This window comes from Marmota monax, unplaced genomic scaffold (genome assembly GCF_021218885.2).
Source record: "Marmota monax isolate L192 unplaced genomic scaffold, Marmota_monax_Labrador192_F-V1.1 WCK01_AAM20220418_F8-fsc00087, whole genome shotgun sequence".
Lineage (NCBI taxonomy): Eukaryota > Metazoa > Chordata > Mammalia > Rodentia > Sciuridae > Marmota > Marmota monax.
This window is the reverse complement of record NW_026693476.1, coordinates 6,747,277-6,766,578: the sequence shown is the minus strand read 5'-3', so window position 1 is coordinate 6,766,578 and position 19,302 is coordinate 6,747,277. Positions and strand designations below refer to the sequence as shown.

The window sequence follows — 19,302 nt, the reverse complement described above, 5'->3', positions numbered from 1 at the left end:
CTTTCTCTCTGCTCATTACCATCCACACCATCTCCCACCCACCGGGAAAGAGAAGGTCATCGCCAAAGGGGCCCAGGAAAGGGGGGCCTTCTGGAGGATAGGCCAGGGTGGAGTAAGAGCTGTTTACCCACACCCAGCTCCCCTTAGCTCATCTCCACTCCCATCCAAGGGCCAGTAAGAATTCAAAGTCATTCAGCTATATACAGCTGAGAATAGGGTGAAAAATGGATCTTAACCCTAAGTGGCCTCACTGGGGAGCAGAGCGTGAGATGAAACATCAAGGGTGAGAGGGAACCTTTCCCCTTTCGGCACCCACTTATGTATGCAAAGGGCAGGGGGCTGTAGTGGCACCATAAGGAAAACCAGCTCTGATGGTTAGGTGGAAGCTGTCTGCTGGAGGCTCCAAAGAATCTGGCAGCCCGAGGGGGAGTGGGTTGGGGGGTGGCCTGGGATTCTTGCCCAGGTCTCTACTGATGCTACTGCACAACATGTCTGCAGTATTTAGCCTTGAACCCCAGCAGAGCCTAGAGTGCCACCCTCAGCTGGCTTTATTACATTTGCCTGAAAATGCCTTGGGAGTAAGAACTTTTTCTCCTTCCATGTCATTTAGGATGCCCTGGCCAGTGGTGGGCATACAGTAGGTGCTTAATAAGTGCTGACTTGACTCCATGCAGGGCCGTGGAAACCAGTACTTGAGTCTCAAACCAGAAACTCTTCCCCCTGACTCCAGTGGGTTTGGGGATAAGCCAGAGAAACAGGTCGGGAGCTAGCCTGAGCCTCTGGCCTTGACCTTCTGCCTGGAAGCCCCCAAACTGGCCCTTGCGTGAGGAGCTGAGCTCTCCAATAGTATCTAGGACCTTGAGACTGAAAGTTTATTTTGAGATTCGAAGCTCCAAAGTGGCAGATCCCAGAAAACCTCTTCTCTGGCTCCATAGTTGTTCTCTAGTTAAGTGGTTGAGTGCAGTTCTTACAGTCAGCTGGCTCCTGCAGCCTGGGGTTCCTCCTGGGGAACTGGGGGCTGGGGGAGGGGGAGAGGAGTAGAAGAAGCAAAGCCCCATTCTGGGTTGCCCACTTTAGGGCAGAGGTGGCCTGTCCCTTCATTCACTTCCCTCCATTTCAGAGTTGCTGATGTTTCTGGGGGGCCCCTCAGCTCAGAAACATTCACTAATCATTCAGCATCTATGTTGTGCCAAGACACGGTCCCACTTAACTGTGAAGACTGCTGAAACCAAATAAGGGGCCTCAGAATTGAGTTTGGGGCCCATGTGGGTGAGTCCACCCAAGGTTAGATGTGATCATCTCCAACTCCTCCTCACTCACAACCCCAGGCCCATATGTAGAAATAAACACAGGGCCAGGGTCACACCCAGGTCTAAGCACACAGGGGAGTCTGGGAGAGGCTGCTGGAGCTGGAAGACTGCTACCCTGCAAAGGGGTGGGGTTGGGCTGGGAGGAGGTGAAAGAGTGGTCCAAGGAAAAGGGGCCTATCCAGTAAGGAGCCTGAGCTCACTCCTCTGCCACCTGCCTCTCTCAGGGAAATTCTTGGAGTCTGTGCAATTCTAAGGATACAGCAGGTCATCTAGAGCCTACCAGACTGAAGGAAAGAGAGAAGGGGAATCGGATGGCCAGATGGGACATGACCAGCATGCTGGCCCTGCTTGGTCTTTGTATCCAACTGGCTCCAACTCCAGTTTAGCTCCCCCCACCCAGGCCTGCACAGACCAATGGTGGTAGGCACTTCTCTCCTCCCTAACTCAGCCCACCCTCCACTACCTGTCCAAACTCTTCCTCCCTAGCTCACTCTTGCTGTCCCCTACACACCTTAGAGTAGCTCCTTGCTTTTCCCTCCTTGAGGCCACCAGGCTTGTTTCCTCACTTTCTTAGGTCTCTGCTTGACTGTCACAGTCATGATCATCCTGGTTACAACTGCAACCCATCCCCTGACCCTGCCCTATTTTTTTTTCCTATTGCACTTACCATTCTAGCTTCTCTAAGCTTTACTTCTGATGTTTATTGTCCTCCCAAGCCCCCAGTAGAATACAAACTCCATGAGGACAGAAATTGTTTTGTTTTCCTGTACTCACTGATACACACCAAGTGCCTAGCATAGTCCTAGCATATGACAGGGAATAAATAACTATTTATTGAATTGATAAGTGCCCCTTACCACAGAAAGTGGGGTAAGGGAAAGTGGGTGAGAGTGGAGAGAGGAGACAAAGGTCCTTGGGAACCCTCCTGCAGTAGCTCTGACTCAGATGTCTGCAGCTTCAGTGCAGCCAGCTGTGCCCTGTCCCCTAACACTCTGGAGTCTCTTATCTCCCCCGCCCCACAAAGGAAGAGAGACGGTGAGTTTGGGGTTGGACAGTTACCAGTGTTGTTTACACCAGGACTTTATAATTTAAATAAATCTCTGGGGAGAGTCATGAAAGACACCTCGGAATGAGGGAGCTAGGCGGGAGAACTTAGGCTGAAGCAAGGGTTAGGTCTAGAAGAACTCTCAAAGTTGGACGGCCTAGAGCTTTAAAAAGAATGTATACACTGGTGGTCTGTGGCGCATGCCTGTCATCCCAGCTACTGAAGAGGATGAGGCAAGAAGATCCCAAGTTCCCTGCCAGCCTGGGCAATTTGGCTAGACCTTGTCTCAAAGTTTAAGAAAAAAAAGAGGAGGGGATTGAGGGGTGTAGCTCAGGGGCAGAGCGCTTTCCAGCATGCTCGGAGCTCTGTGTTTCATCCCCTGTACCACAAAAGGAAAAAAATATATATAGTTTCTATACCGCAACAAGGGCCACTCTACCCCGCAGCGCTCTACCTGCCAGCCTGGGAAGTGCGGGGGTGGGATAGAGGGAGGAGGAAAGGGGAATCGCTTTCAGCGGACAACCCTCCCGAACTTCCCGACTTACCACGCCCGCAGGAAGGGTGGAAAGGCGAAGGGGAGAAAAGGTCCAGGGCCTCCATTCTCTCAGCAGGACCCCCACCCTGGCCTCCGGTGCGGGAAAACCGCCCAGCTGTTTCTGATTCTTTCCTACTCGCAGCCCCGCCCGAGGGGGTGGAGGACCGAGACACTGGGGGAGAGACTGAGCTCTGCGGAAAACGGGACGTAAGGGCCTGGGAGTCCGCGTCGGGTCCGCAGGTGTGCCTTCTTGGTGTCGGCCATTGATTGATTCCAGGTCCCTAGGCTGGAGAAAGTACCCGGGCAGGGCAGGTGGGTAGGCATCGTGTCTAAATGTTGTGGTGAAAGGGGAGATCAGTGCAGAGGATCGGAAGATGTAGGGAATCAGAGAATCCCCTACCTGAAACCAGATGCCCACCGCGCCTCTGTAGGCAGTGTTGAAAAGGGAGTTAAGATTCTCCTGCAACTCCGGTGGCAGGGTTTCTACCCATTTCACAGAAGTGCAAGATGGAGAGGACCCAACGAAATGAGTGCATCTTGTGTGCTCAGCTCCATTGTCGCTGTAGGTGAGGGAACAGGGAGAAGTGTCTGCAACCCCCTTCCATTGCGTACGCCTTGCCATCAACTACAGCCGCAGAAATTGCCGACCGAAGGGCGCTAGGACCCGGTGGCACAGCATCAGTAGGGACTGGGCGCTACGGGCGCTGAAGGGCGCAGCTGTCCCGGTCGCGTGGCGCCCGAGCAGGTGGGGGCGCAGCGCTGCGACGCGCTGGAGAGCCCAGGGGCGGAGGCGGCCGCCACACCTAGGGTGTCGCGGAGTGCCCGGGTCTGGCGCAGGCGGAGTCGCCTTGAAGGCCGCGCGTGTCCCCGGTCTCGGCCCCGCCCCGCGCCGTCCAATGAGAGCCCGCGGGCTGGAGGGGCTGTCCGCACTTTCGGCCCCGCAGCTCCACACGGTGCCTCTGAACCTCTGACACCGCACCTCGTGCTCTGGCAACGCGCCCCAAGACTCCGGCTCCGCGCCCGTCGTGGATTTCCCGACACGGCAACTTACGATCTTTCCGGGACCCCACGCCCGGCTCTCGGACTCCGCGTGACGGCAGGTCCCCAACCGACTGCGAACCCCATGGCCACCCAGAGGGGTGAGGTAGGAGCAGCCTGAGTAACCCCAGACTGTGCCCCGTCCACGCCCCTGCGGGCTGTGCGGCGGGTGTCTTCGGGGAGCTATGCTGAAGCCTGGTGGTGCGGAGGAAGCCGCGCAGCTCGACCCTCGGCGCGCCCGCGCCCGCGCCCTTGCCCCTGCGCCGGTGCCTAGACCCGTCCTCCCCGACGTCTCTCCAGCTTCGGCCCGCTTAGGTCTTGCCTGCCTTCTTCTGCTGCTGCTGACTCTGCCGGCCCGTGTAGACACGTCCTGGTGGTGAGTTGTGGCTCTTCGGGTTGGGTGGTCAGAGGCTGGAGGCGCCAATAGGGCATATACAGCTCCCTGCGCAGCCAGCTCAAGGGACCAGGTCGCTTGACAGAACTAAAGGGAGTCCCTGCAGTAAGGTCAACTGAAGTCGAGAAGTAGCCAGAGTGGAGTATGGGGGCGATGAGGCGCATTGTCCTACTCCCCTGGTGAGGGAGGGTGCTGGGCATTTGGACACCCCATAGTTGAGGTTCCCCAGGCCCCCATGGGCTGTAACCCCTCTATTCCATTCAACTCAAGCCCTGTAGGGCAGAAGTTGCCTTCCGTTGAGTTCAATGAACCAGACCCCCTTTCGGTGGCTGTTCCGCAGGGCCCTCGATCGCCTAAGTACCAAGCATTAGAAGTGAAACCGAGGCAAAACCACCCCATTAATCCCCACAATTAAAACAAACAAAACACTTGGGTTTGCATCATCTGGGCATTTGTCTTAAACCTTGGCTTTGAGGAGATCACTTGGAACTTTGTCTTCCTCGGTTTCCCCCCTATCCAGAGGACCTTATCTCCCAGAGGCTTCTGGAATCCCAAAATACTGAGATACCCTCTCTCCTCAGATCTGTCGCAGGCCTGGACTCCAGACCTTCACAAGAGGTCAGACGAGGCAAGAGGCATTAAAAATCCATTGGATGGCCATTGTGGTAGCGCAAGCCTGTAATCCCAGCCACTCAGGAGGCTGAGGCAGGAGAATCACAGGTCCAAGGCTAGCATGAGCAATTTTTAGTGTCTCAAAATAAAAAGGGCTGACGATGTAGTTCAGAGGTAGAGGGTGCTTGCCTAGCATGTGTGAGGTCTGGTGTTAGAGATCCCCTGTATGTTGGGGGGGGGGCGGGAATCCACTGTATGTCTGTTTTTGCAGAACTGATCCATCTCCACATGCTTCCAAGCACTGGATGGCACTTATACCCTTCTCTCAGGAAAAAGAGCTGCAGGCCCCCGCCCCGACCACACACCTTGGAGAGGGGCAGGGCAAGGGGAAAGAGTTGGACTGAGAAGATTCTATCCTCTCATCTTTCCTCTTCACCTACCGGCCACCCGCGCCCCCTGCCCCCTGCCCCCCCCCCCCCCCATCAAACTGGCTTCTTGGACTGGGTTAGTGCCTCTACCATGCTGTGCCTCCCCTTACTTTTCTTACTGTGCTCCTCCTCTCTTGCAACTAACAGGCCACCTCACCCCCACCCCCACATACACTGTGGTCTCTTCTCCTCTTGCACCCTGTGGCTTTTCTCCTCTTGACTTGGAATCTTGGCTGGAAGGGGAGAGGGTAGCTGGCTGAGGGGCCGGCCAGCTTGGGCTGCAGATTCCTATCATTTCAAGATGCGTTGCTCTCCATCCCCACCCCCACCCCTGTTTTCCTGTAGAAGAAAATTCTCTTTTGGATCTTTTTTATCTCTGATGTGTTGGGGAAGGCAAGGAGGGGGGTTCTGGATGGGAGAGCGGGCGGCCTATATCTTACATCTGGCTTGAAACATTCCTTTAGAAAGAGAAAGGGAAAAAGGGAGACAGGAAAAAAAATCTTTAAATTATTCAGAATGAAATTCAAAGCCACCCTTTACCTTCATGGTTCAGTTTAGCTTTGGACTTACATCTTCTGGATCCCTATGGAGACAGCATGAGAGCATGAAGTGACCACTGCACATCTTCATGCAGCTCAATTTGCATATTTGGTTTTGCAGCTCAATTTGCAATTTGGTTTTATGAACTCTTGTTTCTTGCCAGTGTGGGAGGCAGTCTTGGGGACCAGTTGGTGTTTAGTTGAGGAAATCACTGACAATTTCACATCCTGCTACCGCTTCCTAAAGACCCAAGGGGCATTGTTTGTAGTCTATTTTTTTTATCCTTGGCTGCTCCCCTTCTTTTCTTTTCTCCCTCTATTACCCTTTCCCCACATGGTTCATATTAAAGATTTTGGAAAAATTCTTGAGATGGAAGAGCTCTGAAGGGAGAGGCAGGTGACACACAAAGGGACTTAGCAGTCCCTGTGAAATGGAGGAAGAAAGCAAAAGGGCTAGCAGAGGGAGTGGGTGCAGAGGTTGTTTCAGTCTCCTTCACCCCCACCTGTCACAGCTGCAGGCCCAGATGCCTGCCTCAGTGGTTTCCTTCTCTAGGACAAGGTGGAAAGTTGAGGTCTGAAGGCAGATCAGATCCCCAATGTGATTCTTTTTCCCTTAAGAGAAAATCCAACAAACTTGATATTTTATACAACCCTTAGAAGAGATGTATACTGACTTCAGTGTATGTCCTTGTTCCACTGTGGAGCAAAAGGCTAACAGCAATGTTACCAGCTGATAGTCTGCTTTTCCTTCTAGCCCTACATTCTTCTCCTTCCTCTCCAACCACTCCTTCCTTCCCTCTACCCTTAATTAGAGGAAAAAATGGATGGTTTCTTCTTAGTCTATGACAAACAAGAAAAGGAGACTTCTGTCATGTGCTTCCCTGTTCTATGTTGTAGGGGGTTGGATGTAGGGGATCAAAAGAGTAGGGCTATGTTCCTGGGCTCACAAATAAAGAAAAATAGAGAGTGGTATTATATTAGCATTACAGTTATGACCAACAGTTGAAATTTAGTGAGTCCTTACTAAACTCCAGGAACTATGGCCAAGCACCTTATAAGCATCATCTTTAATCCCTAGAATAATTATCCAGTGAGAGGTACTACTATCCCTATTTCACAAATTAACGAAGTGAGGGAAAAGAGAGGAGCAGTAAAGAAACTTGCCCAAGCCAGATATGGTTGTACAAGAGGCTGAGGCAGGAGGCTCACCAGTTTTGAGACCAGCCTGGGTGACTTGAAATAAAAAGAAAGGACTGGTGGCATAGCTCAGAGGTATAGCATTTGCCTAGAATGTGCAAGTCCCTGGGTTCAAAACCCAGTACGAAAAGAAAGAAAGAAACTTGCTTAAGTTTATGCCAATCTTGAAGCCAAAGTGTTTTACTCCTAAGAAAGCACTGTGTTGTGTGCCTCTCTTACCCCTGGAATAAAAGAGAACTTGGACTTTCAAGTCAGATGGCCTTTTTTGTTTTAGTTGTAGTCGGACACAATACCTTTATTTATTTATTTATTTTTTATATGGTGCCAAGGATCGAACCCAGGGCCTCCCACTTGCTAGGTGAGCACTCTACCATTGAGCCACAACTCCAACCCCCTGATGGCCTTTGTTTATCCTGGGTTTTCTCCAACTACTCCTGATAGATAGAGTGGAATAGTTTTACTTACTGTTCCTGAACCTCAGTTTCTTCACCTATAAAATGGATCTTACTTTTCTCTCTCTCTCTCTGGATTTTTGTACAAAAAATGTCTCACAAACCATAAAGCACTAACAAATGCTGTGGTATTAAGAGCAGATTTGGGGGCTAGGGATGTGACTCAGTTGTACAGCACTTGCCTAGCATGTGCAAAGCCCTGGGTTAAATCCCCAGCTCCTTGAAAAGAAAAAAAGAGATTTGGAGAGGCTAATAGTTTTATTCCTGTGTTCAAAATCCTATATGTGCGTGGCTGAACTATGTGTATTAAGAGATCTACACAAAAGGGGGAGAGAAAAAAAAAAAGAGGATCTTTGGCCTCATTAAAAGGACACAAACATAAAACATCTGCAAATAGACTGGCAGTGTTGACAAGGAATAAAGCTGTAACTGAAATGAAGTTTATGGCTAGCTAAGGATATGGAAGTTGGGGATAAATCAGAAAAGTTAGTTGTTTATTCAACAAAGTTACTGAGTACCTACTATGTGCTGGAGACTATTCTCAGTGCTGAGGATATGAATGTGAACAAAACAAAGAGTTGGGGGTACGGCTCAATGCAAGAGGGCTTGCCTGGCACGAGTGAAGTGCTGGGTTCAATAGCCAGCATCATCTTGTCCCAAGAGAAGATAAAAACAAGAGACAAGAATTCTTGCCTTCGTGGAGCAGCGTGATTGTGGGAAAATGCAGACTCTGATTTAGTCAGCCTGGGGTAGAGCTTGAGTTTCTAACAAATTCCCAGATGATGCAGATATTTTGTGTGCTCTAGGGACTATACTTTGAGTAGTAGTAAGGGTCTGGGGCAGAGTGTGAGTCAAGAGGAAATGTGAATTAGTCCAAAGCAGGTGAAGGGAGAGCATGCTGGTATAGGAAGCAGGGAAGAAAGTGAAGAATTTACTTTTGGGAGGGGAAAACAAAGCTGGAGATTTAGGGGCATCTAACATCCTCTCCCAAACCATTAAGCTGGGGGATGCCTTAAACATCTGTGTGCCCCTAACAGATGAACTCAGTGCTGGGTACATGGCAGCCATTTTGTAAGCATGTGGTGAACTGCAAAGAGATGGACTTGAGTTCAGTCTCAGCATTATTGGAAGCCCCCACACTGACAACTGGGGCCAACTACTAGCCAGCAGGCAAGCCCCATGCTCTGCAAGGTCTTGAAGTAGTTACTTAGTGGGGTAAGTAGAAAAACCTAATTATCTTGCCATCTTAGATTCTAAACAGATGTTCCCACGCTCATTGAGGACGTAATAAGAGGGACCAATGTGGGCTGCAGCAGAATGGACTTAAGTCAGACCACAGAAAGGCCTTTTCTCCAGAGTTTGGCCTGCCCCACTCCAGTCTGTCTCATGAGTGCTGGATTATTGGTCTCACGTTCCCATCCAACCCCGCTCCTCCCAAGCATTCTCAGGAAAAAAACAAAACAAAGCAAAACCCCCCAAAACCAAAAACACCCATTGCCTAGAGCAGTACTCTTATGGGGAAGCAGAAAGGCGGTAAGACAGGGAAGAGCTCCAACTCCAACGTCTTGATTCTCCAAACAAAGCACCACAGCAGTGGGTGTAACTCAGGGCTGTGCGTCAGGCAGCCCTTTCCGGCCTGGCCCAGCCTGGGGTGTTTATTTTGTTTGTTCCTGGAAGCTGCAGCCCTGATGGACAGTGCTGGGGACACTGATTCCATGGGATTTGTTAGAAGAGGGCCAGCCTCTCACCCCTCCCTCGGGACAGATGGGGCCCATCAGCCCTGCTGAGTTCCCAAAGAGGCAAGCATCAGCCCTCCTGTGTTTGTTTGAGTTGGTGTCACCAGTGGTGATCCAGTCTGTGGGTGAGGGCTGGCTGTGGGAATGCATGGGGGGAAGGGACACAGGGCCTAGGGCAGTTTGGTTTTTCCCTTCCCCCACTGGCTGCCCTCCCTTCACTTCACCCACTTCTAGACCCATTTTGGGGCAGTTCCCAAACCACTGGCTCATTCATAGCTCAGACCAAAGCTTTTCTGTCTGCAGCAGCAACTGTTCTCTATGGCCCCCACCTGTTCAGAAGAGGGGAGTGTCCCTCTGGGGTGTTTTGCACAGAACAGAGAGTGGACTGCAAATCAAAGGTACTATGGGATTGCAAAGATAGGAGTGAGAAGCAGAGCTGGGCTGCTGAGCCAAAGGAAATAGGTGAATGACTCTGAACTCTTGGTGGCTTCTTGGGGAGAAAGGGTGATACACCCATTTTCTCTGCAAAATGCTCTTCCCAAGGTTTGTGATGGTGTCCAGGGCCAAGAGTATTTGAAAGAAAATAGTGAGTGCCTTGAGAAACTGGAGAATGAATGATTCTAGTGACCCACCTATCCTTTAGGAGCCCATCTCAGTTATCTTCTTATAACTGTTCAAACTGGGCAGTCGGGGGACTGGAGTATTTTATCTTGGCTTTTGGCTTCCCACTGCAAACAGCTTTCTGTTCATGCAGGTCTATCCACGGCATTGTATCTTATAGGCTAGGAAAAGTGATTTTAAAATCTTCCTTAGTTAAGGAAGGCCTTGGAGCCTGAAAATAAAAGGGGAGAGGCTCGGAGGTGGGGGGAGTCTTTCTCCCTAAAATATTGAAAATATTGGGAATGAGGATTTTTTTTTTTAGCTACATGAGTCTAACTAAAGCTGTAAACATTACTCAGAATTGTCCACTATGTCTCTTCCTGCCCATCCCTCCCTGTTTCCATCCCCCCCGTCTTCAAGGACCAGCCACTCGGGACGTTCCTCTTCATGTGGGTTTAAGAGTGTTGTCTCAGACCCTTGTTTTGTTAGTTTACTTTTCTGTGAGGATTTTAATGTTTATTAAATAAACAGGCAATGGGTTTGTGTGACATGCCCACAGCTTCTGTGTATATGACACATGCCTGGCCTATGTTCTGGGAGTGTGTGTCACTTTGGCCTTTGGCTGGGGAACTGGTAATGTGGGAGACCACCAATTACTCTTTCTGCAACTGTGTAACTATTTCTTCAGAGCTTGTGGGGAATGGTTCTACCCATCAGCCTCAGGGAATGTGGGTTGGGGGAAAGGCAAGGAATCTAATCTAGATATAAAACATTCCCCCCGCCCTTTATCCCCTTCCTGATGCAGAAAAGAGATCGGATGCTCTGACAGGGCCATCTCCACCTTACAGGTACATTGGGGCACTAGGGGCCCGAGTGATCTGTGACAATATCCCTGGTTTGGTGAGCCGGCAGCGGCAGCTGTGCCAGCGTTACCCAGATATCATGCGCTCAGTGGGTGAAGGTGCCCGAGAATGGATCCGAGAGTGTCAGCACCAGTTCCGCCATCACCGCTGGAACTGCACCACGCTGGACCGGGACCACACTGTCTTTGGCCGTGTCATGCTCAGAAGTAGGGGCCTCTTTCATCCTGCTTCAGCTCCTTCCCTTCGTATGCCTAGGGCTTGTGGGGAGGGGGAGGTATGATCCTCCCTACTCTCTTCCCACACTACTTCATAATTAGAACACAGGATATAGTTGGGAACAGACACTTAGTACCTTATTATTTTGTAGGCAGGGCCCCCTCTAAATCACAGTGGTTTGGAATGATGGCATAGAGGTAAAGCCTTCCCTAGCATCTTCATCTTTTACCCTCATTTTCTCTGCCCTCCCCATTCCCCATTCTGAGGGGGCATCCATGCACTATAAGGATGCAGACCAGAGATACAGTCACCCTAACACTCCCAACACTACAGTAATGGGAACAAAAGATAAACAGAAAGGTGATATGTAAATATTTGTAGAGTTAGTGGCTTGGCCCTAGCTCAGCAACAAAGCTAAGCAGAGCTAGACAGTAAACTAGGAGAAAGGGAACGAGTTGGGAATCTGGAGGTGTCAGGGGTATAGGGATGATGACTCATCAGACCCCAAGAGCAGGCAGAGAAGGTAGCATATCTTCCTAAACAGACCCCTGGGCTGGGGTCTGGATAGTAGGGGAACTGTCCAGCAGTGTGGGCCTGAAAAGCCTTGAATGTGGACTCAGGCAGGCTTAACCATACCAGTGTACCAGTGGTGAGGATGATGCATCATGGGACTTGTCAATGGAAGGACCCAAGAAAATTGGAAGGAAACAAGAGTAAAGTCAGCCCAACAGGTCAGATGTACAAAGAAGTGGGTAGAGAATACTGAGGGCTAAGGGAAGAGATCAGATAATCTGAGGAATGCTCTTGGAAGGGAAGGACACCTTGAATAAGGGGAATATAGTGGGTGGCTCTGGGAAAGAAGAGGAGAGGAAGGGAGGTATCTGAGACTGGATAGGTTCAAGAAGGGGACAGATATGGACCTCTTTCCTGATATGCCTCTATCTTTCTCTAGGTAGCCGGGAAGCAGCATTTGTATATGCCATCTCATCAGCAGGGGTGGTCCACGCTATCACTCGTGCCTGTAGCCAGGGTGAATTAAGCGTGTGCAGCTGTGATCCCTATACCCGTGGTCGACACCATGACCAACGTGGGGACTTTGACTGGGGTGGCTGCAGTGACAACATCCACTATGGTGTCCGCTTTGCTAAGGCATTTGTGGATGCCAAGGAGAAGAGGCTTAAGGACGCCCGGGCCCTCATGAACTTACATAATAACCGCTGTGGTCGCACGGTTAGTATTCATGTCTGTGTGTATATTCATATTTGCTGGGGATGACCAGTTTGTGTAACCATAGACTAAATGTGAAGGTAGAAGAGCTGAAGGCTTCCGGATTTCCTTCATAAGCCCCAAAATCCCATACAGGGGAGTACTAAATGCAAAGGAGCTTGGCAATGCCTAGATTCCACCGGGTTTCCACATAGATGGAAAGTAACTTTTCAAAGATGATGAGAACTGCCTTCATAAAGACTGAGGAAATAAGAGGTTGTTCTAGCCTGTTCACTGGTAATGTGAACACATAAAGTGCTGGAAAACAACATACTACAAAAGCAGAAGGTATGGTACTTGATACTTTAAAATGTGAAAACTACAGGACGAGTGAGCACATTGTAATCGTGAGCAGAACCTGTGGCTCTATAATCCAATAGGCTGTCATAACAAGTACTATTGGCCAGGGAGGTTCCTAGAAGAGGAGTTTCTTTAACTGGATCAGGAAGAATGGGTGGGATCTGATGTGGGAGAGAATCACTAAGGGCTTGACCAGGTGGCCAGGACCAGCAGATCATAGAGCACTCATTCTTTTGGCCCTAGGGATGTCTAAAAAGTGCCCTGGCCAGTGACTCTCCTTTACCTGCCTCCTCCCCCCATCCAGGCTGTGCGGCGGTTTCTGAAGCTAGAGTGTAAGTGCCACGGTGTGAGCGGCTCCTGTACTCTGCGCACCTGCTGGCGTGCACTGTCAGACTTCCGCCGCACAGGTGATTATCTGCGACGGCGCTATGATGGGGCTGTGCAGGTGACGGCCACCCAGGATGGTGCCAACTTCACAGCAGCCCGCCAAGGCTATCGCCATGCCACCCGGACTGATCTTGTCTACTTTGACAACTCCCCAGATTACTGTGTCTTGGACAAAGCTGCAGGTGAGTAGTGAAGTGGGCAGAGACATGGAGTCCAAGTTCTTGGTACAGGCATCACTGGTTAATCATGGTTTGTTCAGTCCCAGGAATCAGGTAAGAAGATGCTATAGGAGGATTCAGTCTCCTCCCTACGTGAAAACCTGGTCATGAGACTGGTCCACCAGTCCAATGCTACCTACACTGAGAGGTGGTCATTAGCTCCTTGAGGCCTGGGGCCACGTAGTGCTCCTTTGTGTTCCCAGCATCTGGGATATAGTAGGCAAGCTCACAAGATGTTTAAGTAAGTTTTTTCAGTTCTGAGAAATATGTGAGCTACACAGAAGCACAAGATACCAAGCCTTTGGCTCTTTGCAGTTTAGCTAAATAAAAGTGAGATTAGGGCTGGAGATGTTGCTCATTGGTAAGCATTGCCCTAGCATAGAACGCACAAGGCCCTGGGTTTGATCCCCTCAGCACTGCCCCCGAAAAGAGAGAGAGAGAGAGAGAGAGAGAGAGAGAGAGAGAGAGAGAGAGAGAGAGAGAAAAGGGTAAACAAATGCAACTACAAAGAGAGATGACAGTTGAAACTAAGAAAAGTTTATTTGAAAGTATAGAATTTAAGCTGCTCTTTGAAGGGTGAGGATTCTCTGGATAGCTAGAGAGAAGACTAGACAGATGCTGGGTGCAATAGCATAGGCCTATAATCCTGGCAACTCAGAAGGCCAAGGAAGGATGATCCCAGGTTCAAGGCCAGCCTGGACAACTGAGTCACACCCTATCTCAAAATTAAAAGAATAAAGATCTAAGGATGTTGCTCAGTGGTAGAATACCCTTAGGTTAAATTCCCAGTACTGGGGGGAAAAATAAAGAAAAGAATAGATACTGTGCACAGGAACAGAGTGGTAGAGAAAGCCCATGATCTGGTTCAGGGACAGAGCAGATCAATCTTACTGAGTAAATGTTTCTGGCAAGGGGAATTAAAGGTAGAAAGATAAGCAGGAACCAGATCATGAATGATACTGAAAAGCTACATCTAGTGTACTATCATTTAACATTCTAAAATGGAGTCAGGGAAACAAGAGGAGATCCACACTGAAGGCTTTACCTAAAAAGTAACAAATGGCTGGTACCAGGCAAAAAATTGTTGTTTTTCAGTCTCTTGTAGATAATTATGGTGGAATTTTTGGGAATGCTGGAAAGGTACTTCAACAAAGTGGAAGCTGCATCCTGGCTTATAGTTTCTGGTTTAGATGGGTTAAACTGGGAATAACATGCAGTTTAACAGAACTGCTTCTCTTCTGGTGACTGTCATGGAGTTCCCAGGCTTTTTTCTGCAGACTCAAGAGTCAGAACTTTGGTGAGGTAGAGCCAAAAACCTCAGCTGTCTTCTGTACTGTTTGTTTTTACTCATCACTGTCCTTCCTGGAGAGGCAAGGGGCCGGGTAAAACTGAGCAGAAACAGGGTAAAGCTCTACCCGAGAAACACAGAAAGTATGTGTACTTTGCAGGGTGCTAAAAGAAAGGCTGGGCAAGCCCTGCTGATTGCCACACTGAGTTCCCTCCACTAGGTGAGTTTTCCAGTTGGTCTAATTCAGAGGGTTAATCACTAGATGCCTGGGAATGATTCCTTAACATCTGAGGTGTAAGCTTTTTTTTTTTTTTTTTTTTTTTGCAGTACTGGGGACTGAACCTAAGGGCACTCTATCACTAAGCTATATATCCAACCCTTTTTATTTTTAATTTTGAGAAAAAGATTTGCTAAGTTGCCCAGGCTGTCCCTGAACTTGGGATCCTTTTGCCTCAACCTCCTGAATGTAAGCTTATTTTGCCTTACCTAAAATGCATCTTTAGGGAAGGATCTTTGGAATTAGGGAAGATAGGTCATATGTGTGTTAGTTTCCCTCTGTGGCATAAAATTAGGTCTCATAAAACTCAAAGTGGGGCCTGGAATACAAAGGGTATACAGCTCATCCTAGGAGCCATTGGAATTATGAGACTAACATATATGTAAAATAATATAGGTAGAAAGGTAGGAAGGAAGGGTGGGGAGAGGGGGAGAGAGAAAGAGAGACAAGAAAGAAGGAAGAATAATACATATAAATGACCTAGTCAGCCCAAACTCTAGAGCAGTGATTTCCTGAAATTTGGGGTGGTATACTCCAATCATTAAGAAGAAAAAAAGAGCCAGGAGCAGTGGCACACACCTGTAATTCCAGTGCCTTGGGAGGCTGAGGCAGGAGGATCACGAGTTCAAAGCCAGCATTAGCAACTTAGTGAGGCACTTATGCAACTCAGAGAGACCTTCTAGGAAAAAAATATTGAAAAAGGGCTGGGTATGTGGCTCAGTGGTTAAACACCCGTAGGTTCAATCCCCAGTATCAAGAAAGAAAAAAAAGCATGTACCTCCATTATATTCATATTTACTATTTACTTATTGTTTCACTATACTCATATATAATAAAATATGCATAATATATATCCCTAAAATAGAAATTTTAAACCAATGGATAAAATACCAATAGAGAAGTTCTAGCATGTTTTCCCTTTATCCCAGAGGAATGTGAATACTACTGCTATCTAAATTAGTTAATCCATTCTCTTTTTTTAACTTCCATGCCAGTCACTTCTCATCTCTTGGTCCTTATTAATAAGGTCCAACCCATAGAAAATTCTGACTTTAATTTTTCTGTTGACAGGATCTCTTTTGCAATTGATCAAAATACAGTCCTGAGCATTCCCTATGCAGGGGGAAAACATAAAATTAGGTCTCATAAAACTCAAAGTAGGGCCTAGAATTCAAAGGGTATTCTTACCCTCCAAAAAGTTCTTGCTATGGGCTGGGGTTGTGGCTCAGCAGTAGAGTGCTCGCCTAGCACGTACAAGGCCCTGGTTCGATCCTCTGCACCACATTAAAAATAAACTAAAGGTATTGTATCCACCTACAACTAAAAAAAAAAACTTAAAAAAAATGTTCTTGCTATAAGGGGTCATACAAAGAATATTCATTAGGAACTCCTTAGAGATAAGTCTTCAACCAGTCATGCTAATCAGTGCACCTCCTTATCTGAACAGAGATTATAGATTTAATAATCCCCTAAGTTAGATGTTACTACTATTACCATTCACATATGAGAAAACTAAGGCCCAGAGACATTAATTAACTTGATAAGTCACACAGCTAAGAAGTGGCAGAACTGGTATTTGAATCTAGACAATTTGAAGTCTGAGCTCACACTTTTAATGGCCACGCTCTATACTTCTTCTCAGTATAGTAGTATAGTACAATGCAAGGTCCAAAATACTAAAAAATGGTATCAAGATTACAGTTGTGGTAAGATGTCTTAGAAGAGATAAATTATAGGCTAAGTTTTTATTGTAGTTGTTGTTTTACTGATATTTTTGGGGGGAGGGAGGTGAGGTATTGGGGATTAAACCCAAACCACTTTACCACTGAGATACATTCCCCAGACCTTTTTATTTTTTATTTTGAGTCAGGGTCTTGCTAAGTCCCAGGCTTACCTTGAACTTGTAATCTTCCTGTTTCAGTTGAATAGGGAGGTATGTACCACCATGCCTGGCTGTTGTTTTATTTTTTTTTTGGTGGGGGGGTAACTGAGGGTTGAACTCAGTGGCACTCAACCACTAAGCAACAACCCCAGCCTTTTTTGTATTTTTATTTAGAGACAGGGTCTCACTGAGTTGCTTAGTACCTTGCTGTTGCTGAGGCTGGCTCTGAACACTCTATTCTCCTGCCTCAGCCTCCCAAGCCACTGGGATTACAGGAGTGTGCCATGGTACCCATCTGTTTTACTGTTCATTATAGAAAATTTCAAACATAAAAAACCTCGCCACGCTTTAATAATTATGAACATTTAAAGTTATATTTTGAATAGGATATAAAAATTGTTTATTGGCAGGGAGAGAACTGCAGGTGAAATCAATAGCCTTTGAGGAGCCTTGATGGTAGGAAATAACAACTCTGGTTTAGAGGGCAATGAGGGAATGATCATTTTGGCTAGAGGATGTATTTTCAGAAGAGAGATTCTTTATGGCTTCCTCCTGAGAATGTGGATGAGGTTGTCCAGAGCTGCTGAAGTAAGAGATAACTTGGTTTTCACTCCGTCTCTTTCCCAACCCAGGTTCCCTAGGCACTGCAGGTCGTGTTTGCAGCAAGACATCTAAAGGAACAGATGGTTGTGAAATCATGTGCTGTGGCCGAGGGTACGACACAACTCGAGTCACCCGTGTCACTCAGTGTGAGTGCAAATTCCACTGGTGCTGTGCTGTGCGATGCAAGGAGTGCAGAAACACTGTGGATGTCCATACTTGCAAGGCCCCCAAGAAGGCAGAGTGGCTGGACCAGACCTGAACACACAGATACCTCACCGTCCCTCAACTTCAAGCCTCCCAACTCAAAAGCACAAGATCCTTGCATGCACACCTTTCTCCACCCTCAACCCTGGGCTGCTATAGCTTCTATTTAAGGACTTGCAGAATAATCCAGAAGGACTATGGTGTCCTGGTTCCTTAGCCCTGGGAAGGAGTTAATAGGGGATATAAGAAACTGAGTGGCTCCCTGATTTCCCCTTTGGAGGTTTGAAGGGAGAGCAGAAGAAGTAGGGGGTCTTCGGAGTGATTTGAGTTGCACTAAAGTACCTGGTCAAGGCTCATTTTTCCTTTCCCTTGCACTGGTTTCTAATACTTCTTGGATGTGTAAGAGAAAGGGTACCTAGAAACAGCTTTCTTTTGACCCTACCCTGGCTGAGGGTGGACAGGACAGAGATGATACTGCATGATCCTTTACTGAAGACAGTTTGAGCAGACTGCCTGGTTCTCCAAGAGATACTCTTAGGCTAAGCATTCTACTATCAAGAGCCTAAGATTACTAGAGTTAGCCATGGAGGATAAAGTTCCATTCATGTGTTCATATGATTATAAACTGCTGTGTTTTATAGGGGAAAAAATCATATGACTACAAACACACATTCTTTTTCTTTTCTACCTATATCAGACAGTACTGCTTCTTTTGCTCACTTGTTGCCTGTTCAAACTGAGGTGGCATGCAATGGTTTCCATGTTTAACAGATCTTGAGAACATCCTGGAACAGTACTGGGAGAGTACACATTATTCTGGAGGTTAGTTAGGTTTGGGAAACACTAAGTAAAAGGTAGGTAACTCGTGGAGGGTGGGAAAGGGTAAAGAAAAGCTGATCTCAAGGGCACATGAGGCATCAGTATACACTAGGAAGGTAGTGATCTATGGCTTTGGTAATTTTTTTTTTTTTTTTTTGAGACAGGGTCTCACTAAGTTGCTCAGGCAGGCCTCCAACTTGTGATCCTCCTGCCTCAACCTCCTGAGTAGCTGGAATCACAGGCATACGTCACCATGCCCAGCTTAACTTTGGTAATTCTTTAGGAGAGGATCCTAACTTTTGAATCTAAGGGCAAGAGTCACTGGATACATAAAGAGAGCCGGGGCTTAGGCCAAAATGATAAATATCTTAGAAGGCAATAGCCTTTCCCCATTTACTCAACAAATCTTTATTTAGTGATTCTCCAAGTCCTAGTGATGATTAATATTCACTCCACATTTGGCTTAAATAGGGGAGGATTCCTTCCATGCTACTACCTGTTGCCTAACTTAGGTTTGTAGTAGTGAAGTCTCGAGAGATAGCAGGTTTAATAATGGACAGAGTCCCCAAAACCTAATTTTATGTGACTTAGTGGTTATCTCTTGCCTGTTGGTATTTTAAACTAGCAGAGTGGTATAGGAACTTTCAGTGAAGAATTGGGTTAAAATCACAGTTGTGTCACTTATTGGTTTTTGTATTTTCAGTAAGATCCCTAAATTCTCTGAGCTTCTACTTTTGTAAAATTTATTTTTGTAAAATTAGGGTATGTACCTGACTGATTATTGAGATACTCTTCACCAAAGCCCCAGACGGGTCAAACTCATCATAACTTCTCTAGGGACTTCTAATTTAGGAATGTATGGTCTTGACAATAGGCTATAGACTAAGGGGCTTATAAAATAATCTGGATATAGGCCCCCTTTCCTTTCCCAAGTTCCTTTCCCACATCCCTTAGGGTCCTCATATGTTTGTGGAGCAACATCACTCTGTAGAGGCAGCAGGAAGTTGGGAGAGCCACAGTTCTGGACCTTGGGGGGCAGATTTATTTGAATGATAGGACTAATATTTATGTAACCTGCTGAGACCTGTGTGGG

The 19,302-nt window shown here is 47.6% G+C and overlaps 2 protein-coding genes across 13 annotated transcripts in view; one reads left to right on the top strand and one right to left on the bottom strand.

Annotated features, from left to right (window-relative positions):
* Positions 1 to 19,302, bottom strand: part of St7l (suppression of tumorigenicity 7 like) — a 166,249-nt gene that overhangs the window by 50,282 nt on the left and 96,665 nt on the right. Inside the window, exon 15 of one of the 12 annotated variants that reach the window (XM_046458251.2) lies at positions 5,532 to 5,820. The exons of 10 other annotated variants lie outside the window; for them this stretch is intronic. In XM_046458251.2, coding sequence (XP_046314207.1) covers positions 5,659 to 5,820 — 162 coding nt within the window. In that variant the 3' untranslated portion in view covers positions 5,532 to 5,658. Of the gene's footprint in view, positions 1 to 5,531; positions 5,821 to 13,651; positions 17,255 to 19,302 lie in introns of those variants that run through there. One more of the 12 variants, XM_046458252.2, reaches the window with a different exon arrangement.
* On the top strand, positions 1,468 to 17,746 carry Wnt2b (Wnt family member 2B). The gene is made up of 5 exons (XM_046458262.2): positions 1,468 to 4,304; positions 10,735 to 10,955; positions 11,918 to 12,195; positions 12,836 to 13,100; positions 17,216 to 17,746. The coding sequence occupies exons 1-5, from the start codon at positions 4,114 to 4,116 to the stop codon at positions 17,443 to 17,445; spliced, it is 1,185 nt and encodes a 394-aa protein (XP_046314218.1). The 5' UTR covers positions 1,468 to 4,113; the 3' UTR covers positions 17,446 to 17,746.

What these genes read in the sequence shown, in the direction of transcription:
- Wnt2b (XM_046458262.2), top strand. Translation starts at nt 4,114, where the DNA reads ATGCTGAAGCCTGGTGGTGCGGAGGAAGCCGCGCAGCTCGACCCTCGG. An exon ending in ATAACCGCTGTGGTCGCACG is followed by an intron (nt 12,196 to 12,835) that starts GTTAGTATTCAT and finishes CCCCCCATCCAG; the next exon opens with GCTGTGCGGCGGTTTCTGAA. An exon ending in TGTCTTGGACAAAGCTGCAG is followed by an intron (nt 13,101 to 17,215) that starts GTGAGTAGTGAA and finishes TTCCCAACCCAG; the next exon opens with GTTCCCTAGGCACTGCAGGT.